The following is a 13,288-nucleotide window of genomic DNA, read 5'->3' as shown; positions in this document are numbered from 1 at the left end:
CTTAGTATATTTCGTAAACATTTCAAAAACTACCTACATATACCAATCCTACACTCCAACAGTAGTAGTCCTAATTCGAAATTTCATGATTCTAGCTTTATCGTTTCACCCAAATTCAATGTGTATAAAATTTAGTACATATAGATATAAATTTCCCTAACTACCTATCTCAACAATGCAATAGAAATCGTATTTCCAAATTTCATGGTTTCCAGCTCGATCGTTTCACCCAAATAACAATTGTATCAAACATAGTACCATTTAGTACACTTTGTACACATATATACAAATTTTCAAAACTACTAAAGCTAATTTCAAATTTAGTGATTCTAGCTCCATCCGTTCCACCAAACTGAAATTGTAACAAATTTAGTACTTTTTGTATACATGTGTACATATTTCCAAAAGTAGGGTCCTTATATCGACCCTACTTCTCGAACTTGATTCGTATTTCAAATTCAAATTGCACCAAATTTAATACCATTTAGTACACATCGTAAACGTAAGTACAAATTTCCAAAACTAATTTAAAATTTTTTGGTTCTAGCTCTATCCGTTTCTCCAAACCGAAATTGTACCGCATTTAGTACTGTTTAGTACTTTTCGTATACATGTGTACATATTTCCGAAACCACCTCCTTATATCGATCCTACATCTCAAACTTGATTCGCATTTAAAATTTCATGTTTTTAGCTGTATAATGCTCTCAGCAACGAAATTGTACAAATTTAGTACGATTTAGTAATTTTCGGATGCTTATAATTCGACTTCCTATTCCATCAGTGACCCCAATTCCAAATTATATAGATCCGGTTCGCCAAATACAAATGGTACGAATTCTTGTTACAAATTTCACAAAACCCAGCCCAATCTGTCGCCTTCGGACTATGAGTGACCCTCATCCCAAATTTAGCTCTAAATGTTCTCATGCTGCGAAATTATACCAAATTTAGTACATTTCGTTCAAATTTCTAAAAACAAATCCGTTGATACATCTATTCTACACTCACTCAGTTATCATTCTAAATGTTAAAGATCTATATCTACTGGTTCGCCAAATACAAATGGTATCATATCTAATAATGTAAATGGTTTAAAACAGCCACGGTTTATATTTAGCTCTTGGGCGATGTTACGACTGCTAACATGCCGGTCAACTTCGATCATTTCTCCGATTTTATCGACATTTTCGACGACAAACATTCTACGAAATCAAAATTGCACATAATTGGATGTTACAGTATCAGAACCGTTTCGACTGAGCATTGACATTGCTGCAGATTAATTCCATTAACACTACCTATCTTAGGGCATGTAACCATCATAACTGTTTCTTCGGATTCGGAAGTAGATATTTATTATACAATAGGACTCACACTGCTACCATCCAACCATCATCATTACCATCTCTGACATCAGATAGTATATCCATACATTTAGATGGACCCTTGAGCGCCTCTATTAAAGAGATAGCTAAAAGGCCTGGTAGCACCTGATGTTCTCAGCTGCTGACTTCCCAATTTGTAAACCTTCCTAACTTAGACCAGCAGACACCATTAGTGTTAAATTTTGCTTCTTTTGTAATTGAGTTGTCTTCGCTACTGGCGACGACGGAAGTGAAATACAAGTATATGATTTCAGTTCGTCTTCGGACGGCTCACAAGAAGGACGCAATTAAAAAGTATAATACGCCCACGGGCTTAAAAATAATATTTTACAAAATGGCGATTCGTTAAGACTTCGCTTAACTAACACGTGTTTATCAAATTGACGAAATTCTTCGTATACGGATAACCTATCAAGTCACAAAACATCAACTAATTGAAGCTGAACTCGTTTTTTAAAAGATTTTTAGACTTTGTCTACGCATGATATATGGTCCTATACCTCCTATACTAAATAGGAAGTGGACTAGTTGGAGGAGGAGTAAAGACGAAAAAAAAGTACATGATTCTGATAAGTCAAGATTCAGTGACAAGGGATTGATGACAGGCGAAACGTATTCTAATATTGTAAACTCAGTTCCTTTAAGATGTCTAGATAAAATCTAAAAAAAAACTTCTCAATATTTTGTTGTTTTTTTATATTGGAATATATTTTATTATTATTAACTAGATTAATGGATAATTAGTAAATTATTTTGCTTAAATTTCTTTAAAATGCTATTTTTTTATTTCCTAAAAATTTTAAATACATAAAAAAGATAAATTTCCCAATCCAATAAATTAATAAAAATTGTAATAAAACAAATGTATTTTTTTTTATAAATTATAACAAATACTATATAAAAGAATCATTGAGAGTGGAGCTTTTTGCGATTTAGAAAAAAAGTGTAATTAATTTCCAATTTTGAGCAATTTCTTCGGATAAAACAATTGAGATACTGCAAAACTTGTTATTCATTCATATTCGAGTGTAAAAAAGAAAAATAAATTCCATTTAATTAATTAAAAAAAAAATAGCGAAAAAGTTAACCACAAAGATATACAAAAAATAACTAAAAAGCCCCACCTCTGCTGTTGCACACAAGATTAAATTAAAAAAAAAATACACATAAAAAAATAAGCAAAAAATACTTATCTGTATAACATCTTGACAATAGGGCTAAATATCGAGTATATTAATTTTTATATTGATTGATTTTCATCTTATTTTAAACATTAACGGCATTCTGCAAGGATGTCTTATCATCGACAATAATATTTGCCACCGCAGCAGTATTGGGATTTGAACTCAACAACTGTTTGGTGGATGAGCTTGATGAATAGCTGTCACTGGAACTGCGTGTTGATGCCGAAGTGGCACTTACCGGGCTGTCCAACATATCTGGAAAGAAAAAGTAAAACAAGAAATGCTATCATTAAGGACAATATGTTACCCTACATCAATTTTGGCAATGTGGAAAATATTTCTGCTTGAGATTTTGAAAAAAAATATTCTTTACAAAATCCACGTATGTTTGAGAACTCTAAAAATATTCGTTTAAAAAGTCCACGTCTGTTTGAGAACTCCGAAAGTATTCGTTTAAAAAATCCACGCCTGTTTGAGAACTCAAAAAATATTCGTTTAAAAAGTCCACGTCTGTTTGAGAACTCAAAAAATATTCTTTTAAAATGTCCACGTCTGTTTGAGAACTCAGAAAATATTCTTTAAAAAATCCACGACTTAGTTCACCCTTGAAAAAATATTCTTTAAAAAATCCACGCCTTAGTTCACCCTTGAAAAAATATTCTTTAAAAAATCCACGCCTTAGTTCACCCTTGAAAAAATATTCTTTAAAAAATCCACGCCTTAGTTCACCCTTGAAAAAATATTCTTTAAAAAATCCACGCCTTAGTTCACCCTTGAAAAAATATTCTTTAAAAAATCTAAAATCCTTGAGAAAATATGCTTTAAGTAATCCACGCCTTAGTTCACCCTTGAAAAAATTTTCTGTAAATAATCCACGCCTTAGTTCACCCTTGAAAAAATATTCTGTGAAAAGTCCATGCCTTAGTTCAACCTTGAAAATATATTCTTTAAAAATTCCAACCTTGAAAAAATATACTTTAAAAAAGGGTTTCTTTAAAAAATAGCCTTGGAATTTTTTCTTTATAAAATCCACGCCTTAGAAAAGTACACCTAGGTTTGGCCTGCTTTAAAAATTCAAGCATGATTGAGATTTTGAAAAATTGTCTTTGATTTTTTTTTAATTTTTGCCTGGAGATTTGGCACCCTACCACATCCCACAAAGTGCAAAATATTTCCAACTTACCTGGCAATGAGCTAACATTATTGCCCTTCATATCAACAGCACCCATAGAACTGGCAGTGGATGCCACACCGGTACCACCCGAACCGACAATATTACCCACCGATGTGGATTTCTTGTGTAAATTCTTTTTAGCCAAAGAATTTTTAAGTTTTTCCCCGGCACCGGACAAAGTTTTAGACTTCTCAGGACACAATGGACTTAAAATGCAATTTTGAGGATCTTCTGGTGTATAATAATCCGAATCTTCAGTTACACCAGCGACGGATGCAACCCCAGTCACCGAAGCGGTGGTTGCTTGTGGTGGTGGTGGTATAACACCAGGTGTGACATTTCCCGAATTTGATGCCTCCGGCATTTTATCGTTGTTAGCCTTTTTGTGTTTTTTAAATGAAGTGGATTTTCTTCCCTTAAATTCCACAGTGGGTTCTGATGATATCATCGAATTATCTTCATCGTGGCGATCCTCCTCTTCGGCGTCTTCATTGTCTGAGGCTTGAGTCAATGTTTTTACCAGTTGGGGTGGTATGGGTTTACATTTACTACCCGGCGATAGTAGAGGTGATAATTTTTCATTTTCACTATCATCGTCTTGTTCGTCATGCATAGATGTTGCGGTCGAAGTCATTTCGGGATTTGTTGTTGGTGTATTTTTGGAATGTCTTTTGTGGGATGATTTGGGTACTTTCAAACTATGACGTTCATTGACAATTTGCAATTTATCCTGTGACGAGCGTTTATCTAGCGATTTATCAGATGTTGCTCCGCTATTGCCCTCCTCAGGATTATCGGTAGTGCTACCATTATTTCCATTATTGGTCATTGTAGACATTTCAGTGGAATTGGTCGAAGTCGAAGCATTCTTTTTGCCCTTTGAACGTCGCTGGGAAGAGGGTTTGTATGGTGATGTGGCCTTATGATGTTCCGAGTTAGTGCCATTGACAACAGCACCCACACTGCCACCGTCCAACATATCATTACCATCCCCGACACCACGTCGTGTACCCACATATTGAGGTGGACCATTGAGAGCCTCTATCAAAGAGACTGGTATAAAGCCTGGTGGCACCTGATGTTCACAGGCCAATGGTTCCCCGGCAGCTGAGGTGGGTGTGTTCTGGTGTAAGACATGATTGTTTACACCCTTTTGTACGGCCCGTATTTGCAGAAGAGCCCGGAATGGAGCACGACAAATGGGACAACAATTGGCCTGGTAACGCAACGAATCGGCACATGAATAACACAGACACAAATGGCGACAGGGTAAAATCAAAGTGTCACGAGTTTCGCTCATACAAATAACACATTCACTGCCATGGTCATCAAGATCCTCATCAATGGAACTTTTATTGATGGCCTGAAAAGGGAATATAGAAAATGTTGTTTGTTATTGGGCAATAAAAAATACCTATTATTCGAAAAGTGATACCCACCTTATTTTCAATACCATAAATCTCCTGCAGTAGATAACACAACCCATCGACAAATATTTTCTGTTTCAGAGCTCGCAATACATAGCTATTGCTCTCCGGATGGTGATCAATAACACATATCGTTGTATGTGATTGACGACAATCTTCATTGCCCTCTTCCACCACACAGTGTATGGCAACAGGGTATTGTTCCTTACCCGGATTATAGATAAGATCATCCTCGGGTATTAACTGGGGATTAAAAACATGACTGGGCTGAGAAAAGAACTGGTTGATGCCCTTTTCATAGTGATATGTCTCCGAAGTGAGTCCATCGCGTGGCGTCAACGTTACACCACTGGGACTAACATCTTCACTGCAAAAGTAGTAGATGGTAATTGCACATTTGGCATCCGAATCAAATGTAAATTCAATATTATAAAGACATGGTGGTGTATCCAATGCAGTTCCTCCACCACCGCCGCTTAAACAATTACCGTCATGTTGATCCGTTTCCGACGATTGTTTCTCTTTGTTGACCTTTACGAAGCGAACTGACTCTTTGCGTATGTTTACCAAACTTTTCAAAGTCTTGGTTGGTTCATTGGCCTGTGGCGGAGGATAGGGAAATGCCGTCGGGCGATTTCCCAAAAAATTCAAATCAGCATTTTCACCAAATAAATACGATTCCGGCTGGGGTGTATCGAAACGTTCACCGCCCATTATAAAATGACTACCAAAGAAATTATTACCCGACCTCGGAGGATATTTATAGGCATGAGTGTTGGCATTTTGTTCGGCCTCCTGTTCATTCTGTTGGCGACTTGTAAATGCACCCATTTCGTTTGGGGGGGTTTCACTTAATTTGCTGTAGATATATAAAATCTGTGTTTTCCTACAACTTTTCTATTTTTCCACGTTGTTGAAACAATTAGTCATTGGAAAAGTTCGATTCTTGATATATTCCCAAATTAATTAGCCATTGCAAATGTAGATAAATGTTGTTTTGATGGTGTTTTCTTATAGAAAATTAATATTTTTTCCAGCTTTCCTCTCTCGTTTTTTTTTGCGAGCAGACTATAAAGTCGAACGCTGGTAATTTGTAACGGCGATAGTTTTAATGAGAAGGCGCTTCTTACAATTAAAATAAATGACGCCGTTTGTGTTCCTTATGAACAGCTGATTGGGTGTCAACAATTCATCGCTGGCGCCGTTACATTTCGGGAAAGAGCCTATTGTCGTTAAACGAATTAACGGCGTTGTTATTACATTTGAACAGTTAATTTATTTTTGATACCAGCGTTACACAATGAATACATTAATACAAAAGGACAGTAGAAAACGGAGAAAAATGAAAAATATTTTTTTTCAGTCTCCTGCCTTTTTTTAGCGAAATGGAATATAACGACGATTATAATTTGCAGCGCCAAATGTTTCTAGTACAGGGTGGTTATTCAAAACAAAGTAAATAACGCCGCTGATGACCGTCTAAAACAGCTGATTGGTTAACAACAAGTTAACGCCGCCACCGCCGTTATTCTACAAACTAGACTGACTTGGAGCAATCAAAGAAGACAATAGAAAAAACGGAGAAAATTGGAAAAATTCAGGTTTTTTCGCAAATTTTAATTTATAAATTTGGGAAGAACACCGGTTGTTTACATCCAATAAAAAAACGTAAAACATGAAGACAGATGAAAATCTCTTGGAGGAGATGTTGGGTAAGAACGTAGTAAAATTTTAAATTGATTTTAAAATGCGGCTAACTTGTTTTTCCCCCATCAAGAGAGGTCAACAAATCCTTCCCAAGTTGAAGTAGACAATATGGCTGTGCAAATTTTTTGTATGCTGGTGAATAATAACAAAGATGCATTGGTGGAAAAGGCCCAACAATTAATTGTGGACAAAATAAAATCGCATAATACAACCGAAGCAGACAAAGCAATTGGGGTAAGAAAAACAAAAAAGATCCGATTGATTTGTTTTCTACCCAATGGTTTATTATTATCTAGAAATAATGCTATCAAATGTTTTTTGTTTGTTTTTAGAGATAGTATGTAGATTGAAGGAGGGGGGTGAAGAGGAGGAGAGGATATCTAAATATTATTTGTCATTATGGTTTAAAACACTTGTCCGAATTATTGAGAAATATGGCTTTTTGGAATTCTTAAAAAAAAAATAGGAGTAGGACATTTAAAACATATTCTTCAAGGACTAGGTATAAGATCATTGACTTAAATAAAATGTTTTTTAGGGACTATACGCGCTTGGATTTCTTTATATATTTTTTTAAGTTAGAGTGACTTTTTATAAAATATTTTTTAAGGACATAGAATCGCGGATCCTCGAAAATATTTTCTTTTTCGAAGATTTTTAAGTTGCGGATATTTATAAAATATTTTTTGAATCAGTATTAGCCAATGTTGGAATTTCAACCAATTTTTTTTAAGTAGTGGATTTAAAAAACGAAATTTACAAGCATGCATTTTTATAAAAAAAATATCAAGACTAATTTGTTAACCGCAAAACGATTTTCATATAGATAAATAGTTTGACATAGCCTCTTTTATTATCTTCTTTCTAGTTACTAGAGGAATGCATGTCGAAGGGCGGTGAAGATTTCCAAAGGAAAACCGCCAAATTTGTCTTCCTAAATAAATTAATTGGCTTGGTGTTGGATAAACCAACAGGACCACCAGGATCTTTGCCTGATCCCCCTGTACCATTGCAAACCAAAAAACGCATCATGGAATGTTTAATGCTGTGGACCGTAGAACATGCCGATAAAAATAAAATTCTAGAAGCCTATGATAATCTGAAAAAACAAATTAATTTTCCTCATGGACCGGCTGCATCGGTTAATAATGCCAAGTCGTCGACGAATGGTGGTGCCGGAGTACAAATGCGTGATCAACGTGCCAGCATTTTGGGTAAAGATGATTTACTGGTAGCAAAACTATTAAAAGAGGGTGGCGAAGAGAATTATCGCAAGGCCAATTTGGTAATACAACATCGTTTCAATCAGGAGGCAAGGCGTATTGAATTTATATGTCATTTAAAATCGGAATTGAAGAAAATTGAAAATACCATGGAATTGTTGGAGCAAATGATAAATGTATATTCAACGGAACCATCGTCCACAGATGATAAGGAGATAATGCAAAGTCTGTACAGTACCTGTGAGGGACATAATGAACAAATGGCAAGATGGCCAGATTTTTTGGGTGATTCGGAACCGGATTTTTTGTGTAAGTAAAAATCTAATAACTACTTTGAATACGTAATTAAAATAATTTGCTTTTTTCAGCGGATGTTTTGATAACCAAAGATCACCTTTTTTCCCTATTACAACGTTACAATGAATTAATTAATGGCTCGGATGAAAATAAATATCAAACTAAAACGGCTACGACAACAACAAATCATGTAATTGCAGGTTCCAATGCAACACCCTTGATAAATACATCAAGATCATTCGCATCTGCATCAGCTTCAGCCAATTCAACGACATCAAATGCTGATATTCTCTCAGAACTTTTGGGTGACACCACCCTTAATCCTCCTACAACAACACCATCTGCCAACAATAAAGTTGATAATGCAAAAACCAAGGCGGATAATAAAAATTCAACTTTAGACGAGTTAACAGAAATATTTGGCAGTATTGAAACTAAAAATAATGAGTCAACAAATTATCCTACAGATTTACTTAATAATTTGGATTTATTGGAACCGATAAGTGTTTTCAAGACAAAGGCAAAAATGGAAGCGGAAAATGAAAATTCGACAAAAACAACAGATGGTGGTGGTGTTGAAACACAAAAACAACATGGCTTCAAGGAGTTAAGGGAAATCGATAAAATAAGCGAAGAGTTGTTTAAGAAAAGCCTGCAAAATGAGCAGCGGCAAGCGACATTTAAAAAGTAAGTCTTTTTAGATTTTAGTTTAAAATAGTTTTCCATTATGCAAAATCTGTATATATTCCATTTTCTTTTTTCAGAGAACCTGAGAAGGTAACCCTTAATGATTTGGCCAAAGATAAAATGCAAATTTCCTTGAAATCACAACAACAACAAAATGGCAATACTACAACAATGGATTGTAAATCAAACGATGAACCCATGTTGATGAGTGATATCACTAACACAGATGAAAAGAAAAACTCCTTGGAGATAGAAAACGAAAAACCAATAACTGATTGCGTTTCTATAGAATCAAATGAAGAAAATAAGACTATTGAAAATAATGCCATAAAGCCGCAGCCATTATCCTCCCCAGCTACTGTGGCGACCAGCAGCAAACCTTTGGCAGAAATACAAATCGATTTGGATCAATTAACACCCATTGCCGAGGGCCAGCGAATACTCATGGACGATGAAGACATTGAGGTTTCATTAAATTTCACTTCAGATCGGCCTTCACCACATGTTTCGGTTATTGTAATGTCGGTTGTGAATAAGTCACGACTGCCAGTGGAAGATTTTCAGTTTGAGGCAAGTGTGAAAAAGGTAAGAAGATAAAAGAATTATAAAAAATTATAAAAATAATTTTGATTTTTTTCTTCTTCTTGGATTTTAAGCCCTGCAAGGTACGTTTGCTGCCACCCACAGATACCAGATTGACTCCACGCAAACCATTCCGACCCTCAGAGCCAATTAATCAAGTGATTTTGCTTATGAATCCCACTGAAAAGGCTGTGGATGTGACATGTATTGTGGGCTATAGATTGGGTGACGATCCCGATCCTGTAAAGGAGTCAATTATTGCAAAAAATATTCCCTATGTTTAGTTATTTAAATATGTTGGAAACAAATGGAATCAGTTCCACATATATTATTTTATAATTTTTTTGATTTTGCCAAAATTTTTTTAATTTGACTATTGAGTTTCCAACTATTTTGTATAAAGCTTTGAGTATTTGATTGTATCCCTTCTTACCATTTTGTGTTAAAGGAGTAGTGGGGATACTTTTACCACTTATCCCTGTATTTAAGCTGTGCTTAAATGCCCAGTCTTTTGTATTAATTTTTTGAAAAGTTGAATTCCAATGGCAATTTTTGCTATTTGCCACTAAATTATTATTATTTAACATTTTGTTTTTAAATATTTTTATGTATATAAATATTTAATTTGATTGCAACTAATTTATTGGCTAATTATTTGAATAATTAGGTAGATGAAAAAAATAAAATAAAAATTATGCAAAAAATACGGCTAAAATATTGGGTTGTTTTGTATTATTGCAAATTATTTTACATTCTGAAGTTTAAAAGGCGACAGTTACAGTACTTCATTCGGAGATGTTGGGTATATTTGATGGTTGTTGTAACTATTTGCCTGTCGGTTGATTTAAATGGAGACGTCTCCAAGTTTGTTCCCTAAAAAATGCTGCTACAGAAGATAAATAGCGGTTGATTTTATCTTCGATTTTACCAACATCAATTACGGAGGCAAGAATAAAAGGAGGGGACAGAAAATTTTGAAATGTAAAAGATAAGGTTGCTGCTCATCTCGTCCTCTTCATATTTGGAAATACATCTATGCTGAAAATTATCAATATAAAGGTCCCCAATCCTTTTTCGGCATTTTAAAGTTTTAGTCGATTTTTTTAAGCAAAAGGCACGATTTCCTGAAGATGTTGATCACATCTTTGCAGGAAATTGTCTATATAGGTCCCTATTTTGTCATGGCTCCGGAATTTTGTAGGCGATACCTGCAGCCTCAAACAGAAGGGACTGTAATTTGCCATTTCGAGATTTTGCAGAAAATGTTCGATATAGGTTCTTTTTTTGAAGTAGCCCTTCTATAAAGGTTCCAAAAGGGCGGTAATTTTGCACGCCGGGTTCATGAAGTGTGACTAACAACTTTGCAGAAAAAGGTCAATACAGGTCCATGTTTTGACGTAGTTCTCCTCCTATAAAGATGACCGTATTTTCAAAGTTTTCAAGACGAATAGAAAAAAAATTTCTGGAAAAAAATTCGATATGGGAACTCGTTTTTTACAGCATCTACATAAAGTTCCGACATCATTTTTGGTATTTAGAAGATCTTCGCCAAAATTTTCCATCGAAATGGAAACAATTGGGCATTCGAAGTGGCTGTAATTTATCAGATCGAATTCTTGGGTGGTTAAAAAATCTCAGGAAAAAAATTCGTTATGGAAATGCGGTTTTTGTATAGCACCAACATAAAGTTCCGATCTCATTTTTGGCATTTCGAAGTTCTTGGCCACATTTGTTTCAAGTGGCTGGGCATTCGAAGCGGCTGTAATATAACATATCGGATTCTTGGGTGGTAAAAAATCTCTGGAAAAAAATCGTTTTGGGAATACGTTTTTGTACATAAAGTTCCGACCTCAATTTTGTTATATAAAAGGACTAGGCCGCAATTTTCGCTGAAGGATTGGCTGTAATTTGTCCGATCGGATACTTGGGTGGTAAAAAAAAATCTCAGGAAAAAATTTCGTTATGGGATCACGTTTTTGTATATCATCTACATAAGTTTCCGACCTCAATTTTGGTATTTAAAACGACTGGGTCGCAATTTTCCTCGAAGTCGCTCTAATTGAGCATTCGAAGTGGCTGTAATTTAACATATCGGATTCTTGGTTGGTAAAAAAAATCTCTGGAAAAAGAGTCCTATATGGAAAGACGTTTTTTAATAGCACCTACATAAACTTCCGACCTCATTTTTGGCATTTCGAAGGTTTTGGCAGCAATTTTCCATCGAAGTGACTCTGATTGGGCATTCCGGATTTTTGAAGGATGAAAAACATCTTTGTCTATATAAAGGTCACGCGCCCTTTTGTCTGTTTTTTTAAGGGTTCAGATGTATACTATCACAGAAGTGGTTGTAAATTGGCATTCCCCTATCAATCTGGGGAATAATATTCATTTTGAAAGTTGTCAGTAAATAATTTTGTGTACAAAAATAATAAAATTGTGACGGAATAAAAAAACCGAATTTACGACTCAAAATTCTATTTTTGGGACAAAAATCGATTTTTTGGAATAGTGATTGAAGAGTTTGCCATACACTAGTCTGTCTCACATATACAAAAAGGGGTTCATCGGCATGATTTATAGTGTATTGGGCCCTTAAATCATGCCGATGAACCCCTTTTTGTATATGTGGGATTGACTAGTGTATGGCAAACTCTTCAATCACTATTCCAAAAAATCGATTTTTGTCCCAAAAATTGTATTTTGAGTCGTAAATTCATTTGTTTTTTTGTTCCAGCACAATTTTATTATTTTTGTACACAAAATTATTTACTGACAGCTTTCAAAATGAACATTATTCACCAGATTGATAGGGGTTCATTTTCAAAATCAAAACTATTTTGATTTTGTTCATGCATTGGGTGTGTCACACATACATAAATAAACTTTCAAAAAATAATAAATACTATGATTAATGATGTACGGCATGATGTATAGTGTATGGGTCCCTTTATAGTCACTCAACATTTTTTTGTTTGAAAATTCACGTATAGAGATGGTCACTTTAAAAATATTTTTTAAAAATCCAATATTTTCGTTGGTTAAAAAAAGTAAAACCCGTTTTTTTTCATCCACTCCCTGATACAGAGATTTTTCAATTTCAATATTGGAAAATAAAATTTTTTTTTGTGTACATTCACGTTCACATATATATTGACAAATATTTTTGGAATTTTTATTATTTTTTTCTGTTGTTTGTTTTCATTTTTTAATTGCATACATAATTTTTATGTATTGTTTATTTATTATATATATAAAAAATCGCATTGCATCTTAAATACGTATGTTTTGTTGTTGTTGTATATCATGTATAAGTAGGTATTAGATCCTTAGAAAAATTCTTAATAAACACGACACAAAAATAAATCAGGAAAAATATATATGTATGTATGTCTGTGTATGTAAGTATGTAGTTGATTGGTTGGTAGATTTGGTTATGGTTGTCGAAATCATTCATTCAACATTTGATGCCCATCATTCATATAACACATTTTATCCTTTTATGTAAAACCTATCATGCCGCCCACCCCTCCCTCCCCTTTTTGTGTGTTATACTATATGGACATTTTTCGGCAAAATCCAGCACAAAACCAAGGAGTTGAAGTTGTTTTTATTGTTGTTG

The 13,288-nt window shown here is 34.5% G+C and overlaps 2 protein-coding genes across 2 annotated transcripts; one reads left to right on the top strand and one right to left on the bottom strand.

Moving 5' to 3' along the window:
- Positions 1 to 2,653: 2,653 nt before the first annotated feature.
- LOC133321607 (E3 ubiquitin ligase Rnf157) lies at positions 2,654 to 6,017 on the bottom strand. Its single transcript, XM_061530692.1, has 3 exons — positions 5,186 to 6,017; positions 3,756 to 5,109; positions 2,654 to 2,827 (listed from the first exon to the last, which is right to left on the bottom strand). The coding sequence occupies exons 1-3, from the start codon at positions 6,002 to 6,004 to the stop codon at positions 2,655 to 2,657; spliced, it is 2,346 nt and encodes a 781-aa protein (XP_061386676.1). The 5' UTR covers positions 6,005 to 6,017; the 3' UTR covers position 2,654.
- An 831-nt stretch (positions 6,018 to 6,848) lies between these two features.
- LOC133321618 (ADP-ribosylation factor-binding protein GGA3) lies at positions 6,849 to 9,953 on the top strand. The gene is made up of 7 exons (XM_061530700.1): positions 6,849 to 6,885; positions 6,951 to 7,114; positions 7,749 to 8,038; positions 8,087 to 8,412; positions 8,472 to 9,087; positions 9,165 to 9,672; positions 9,744 to 9,953. The coding sequence occupies exons 1-7, from the start codon at positions 6,849 to 6,851 to the stop codon at positions 9,951 to 9,953; spliced, it is 2,151 nt and encodes a 716-aa protein (XP_061386684.1).
- Positions 9,954 to 13,288: the final 3,335 nt, after the last annotated feature.

This window comes from Musca vetustissima, unplaced genomic scaffold (assembly GCF_032173495.1).
Source record: "Musca vetustissima isolate MV318-11 ecotype Yass unplaced genomic scaffold, APGP_CSIRO_Mvet_v1 utg23153, whole genome shotgun sequence".
Classification (NCBI taxonomy): Eukaryota; Metazoa; Arthropoda; class Insecta; order Diptera; family Muscidae; genus Musca; species Musca vetustissima.
This window is presented reverse-complemented; position numbering and strand designations above follow the sequence as displayed.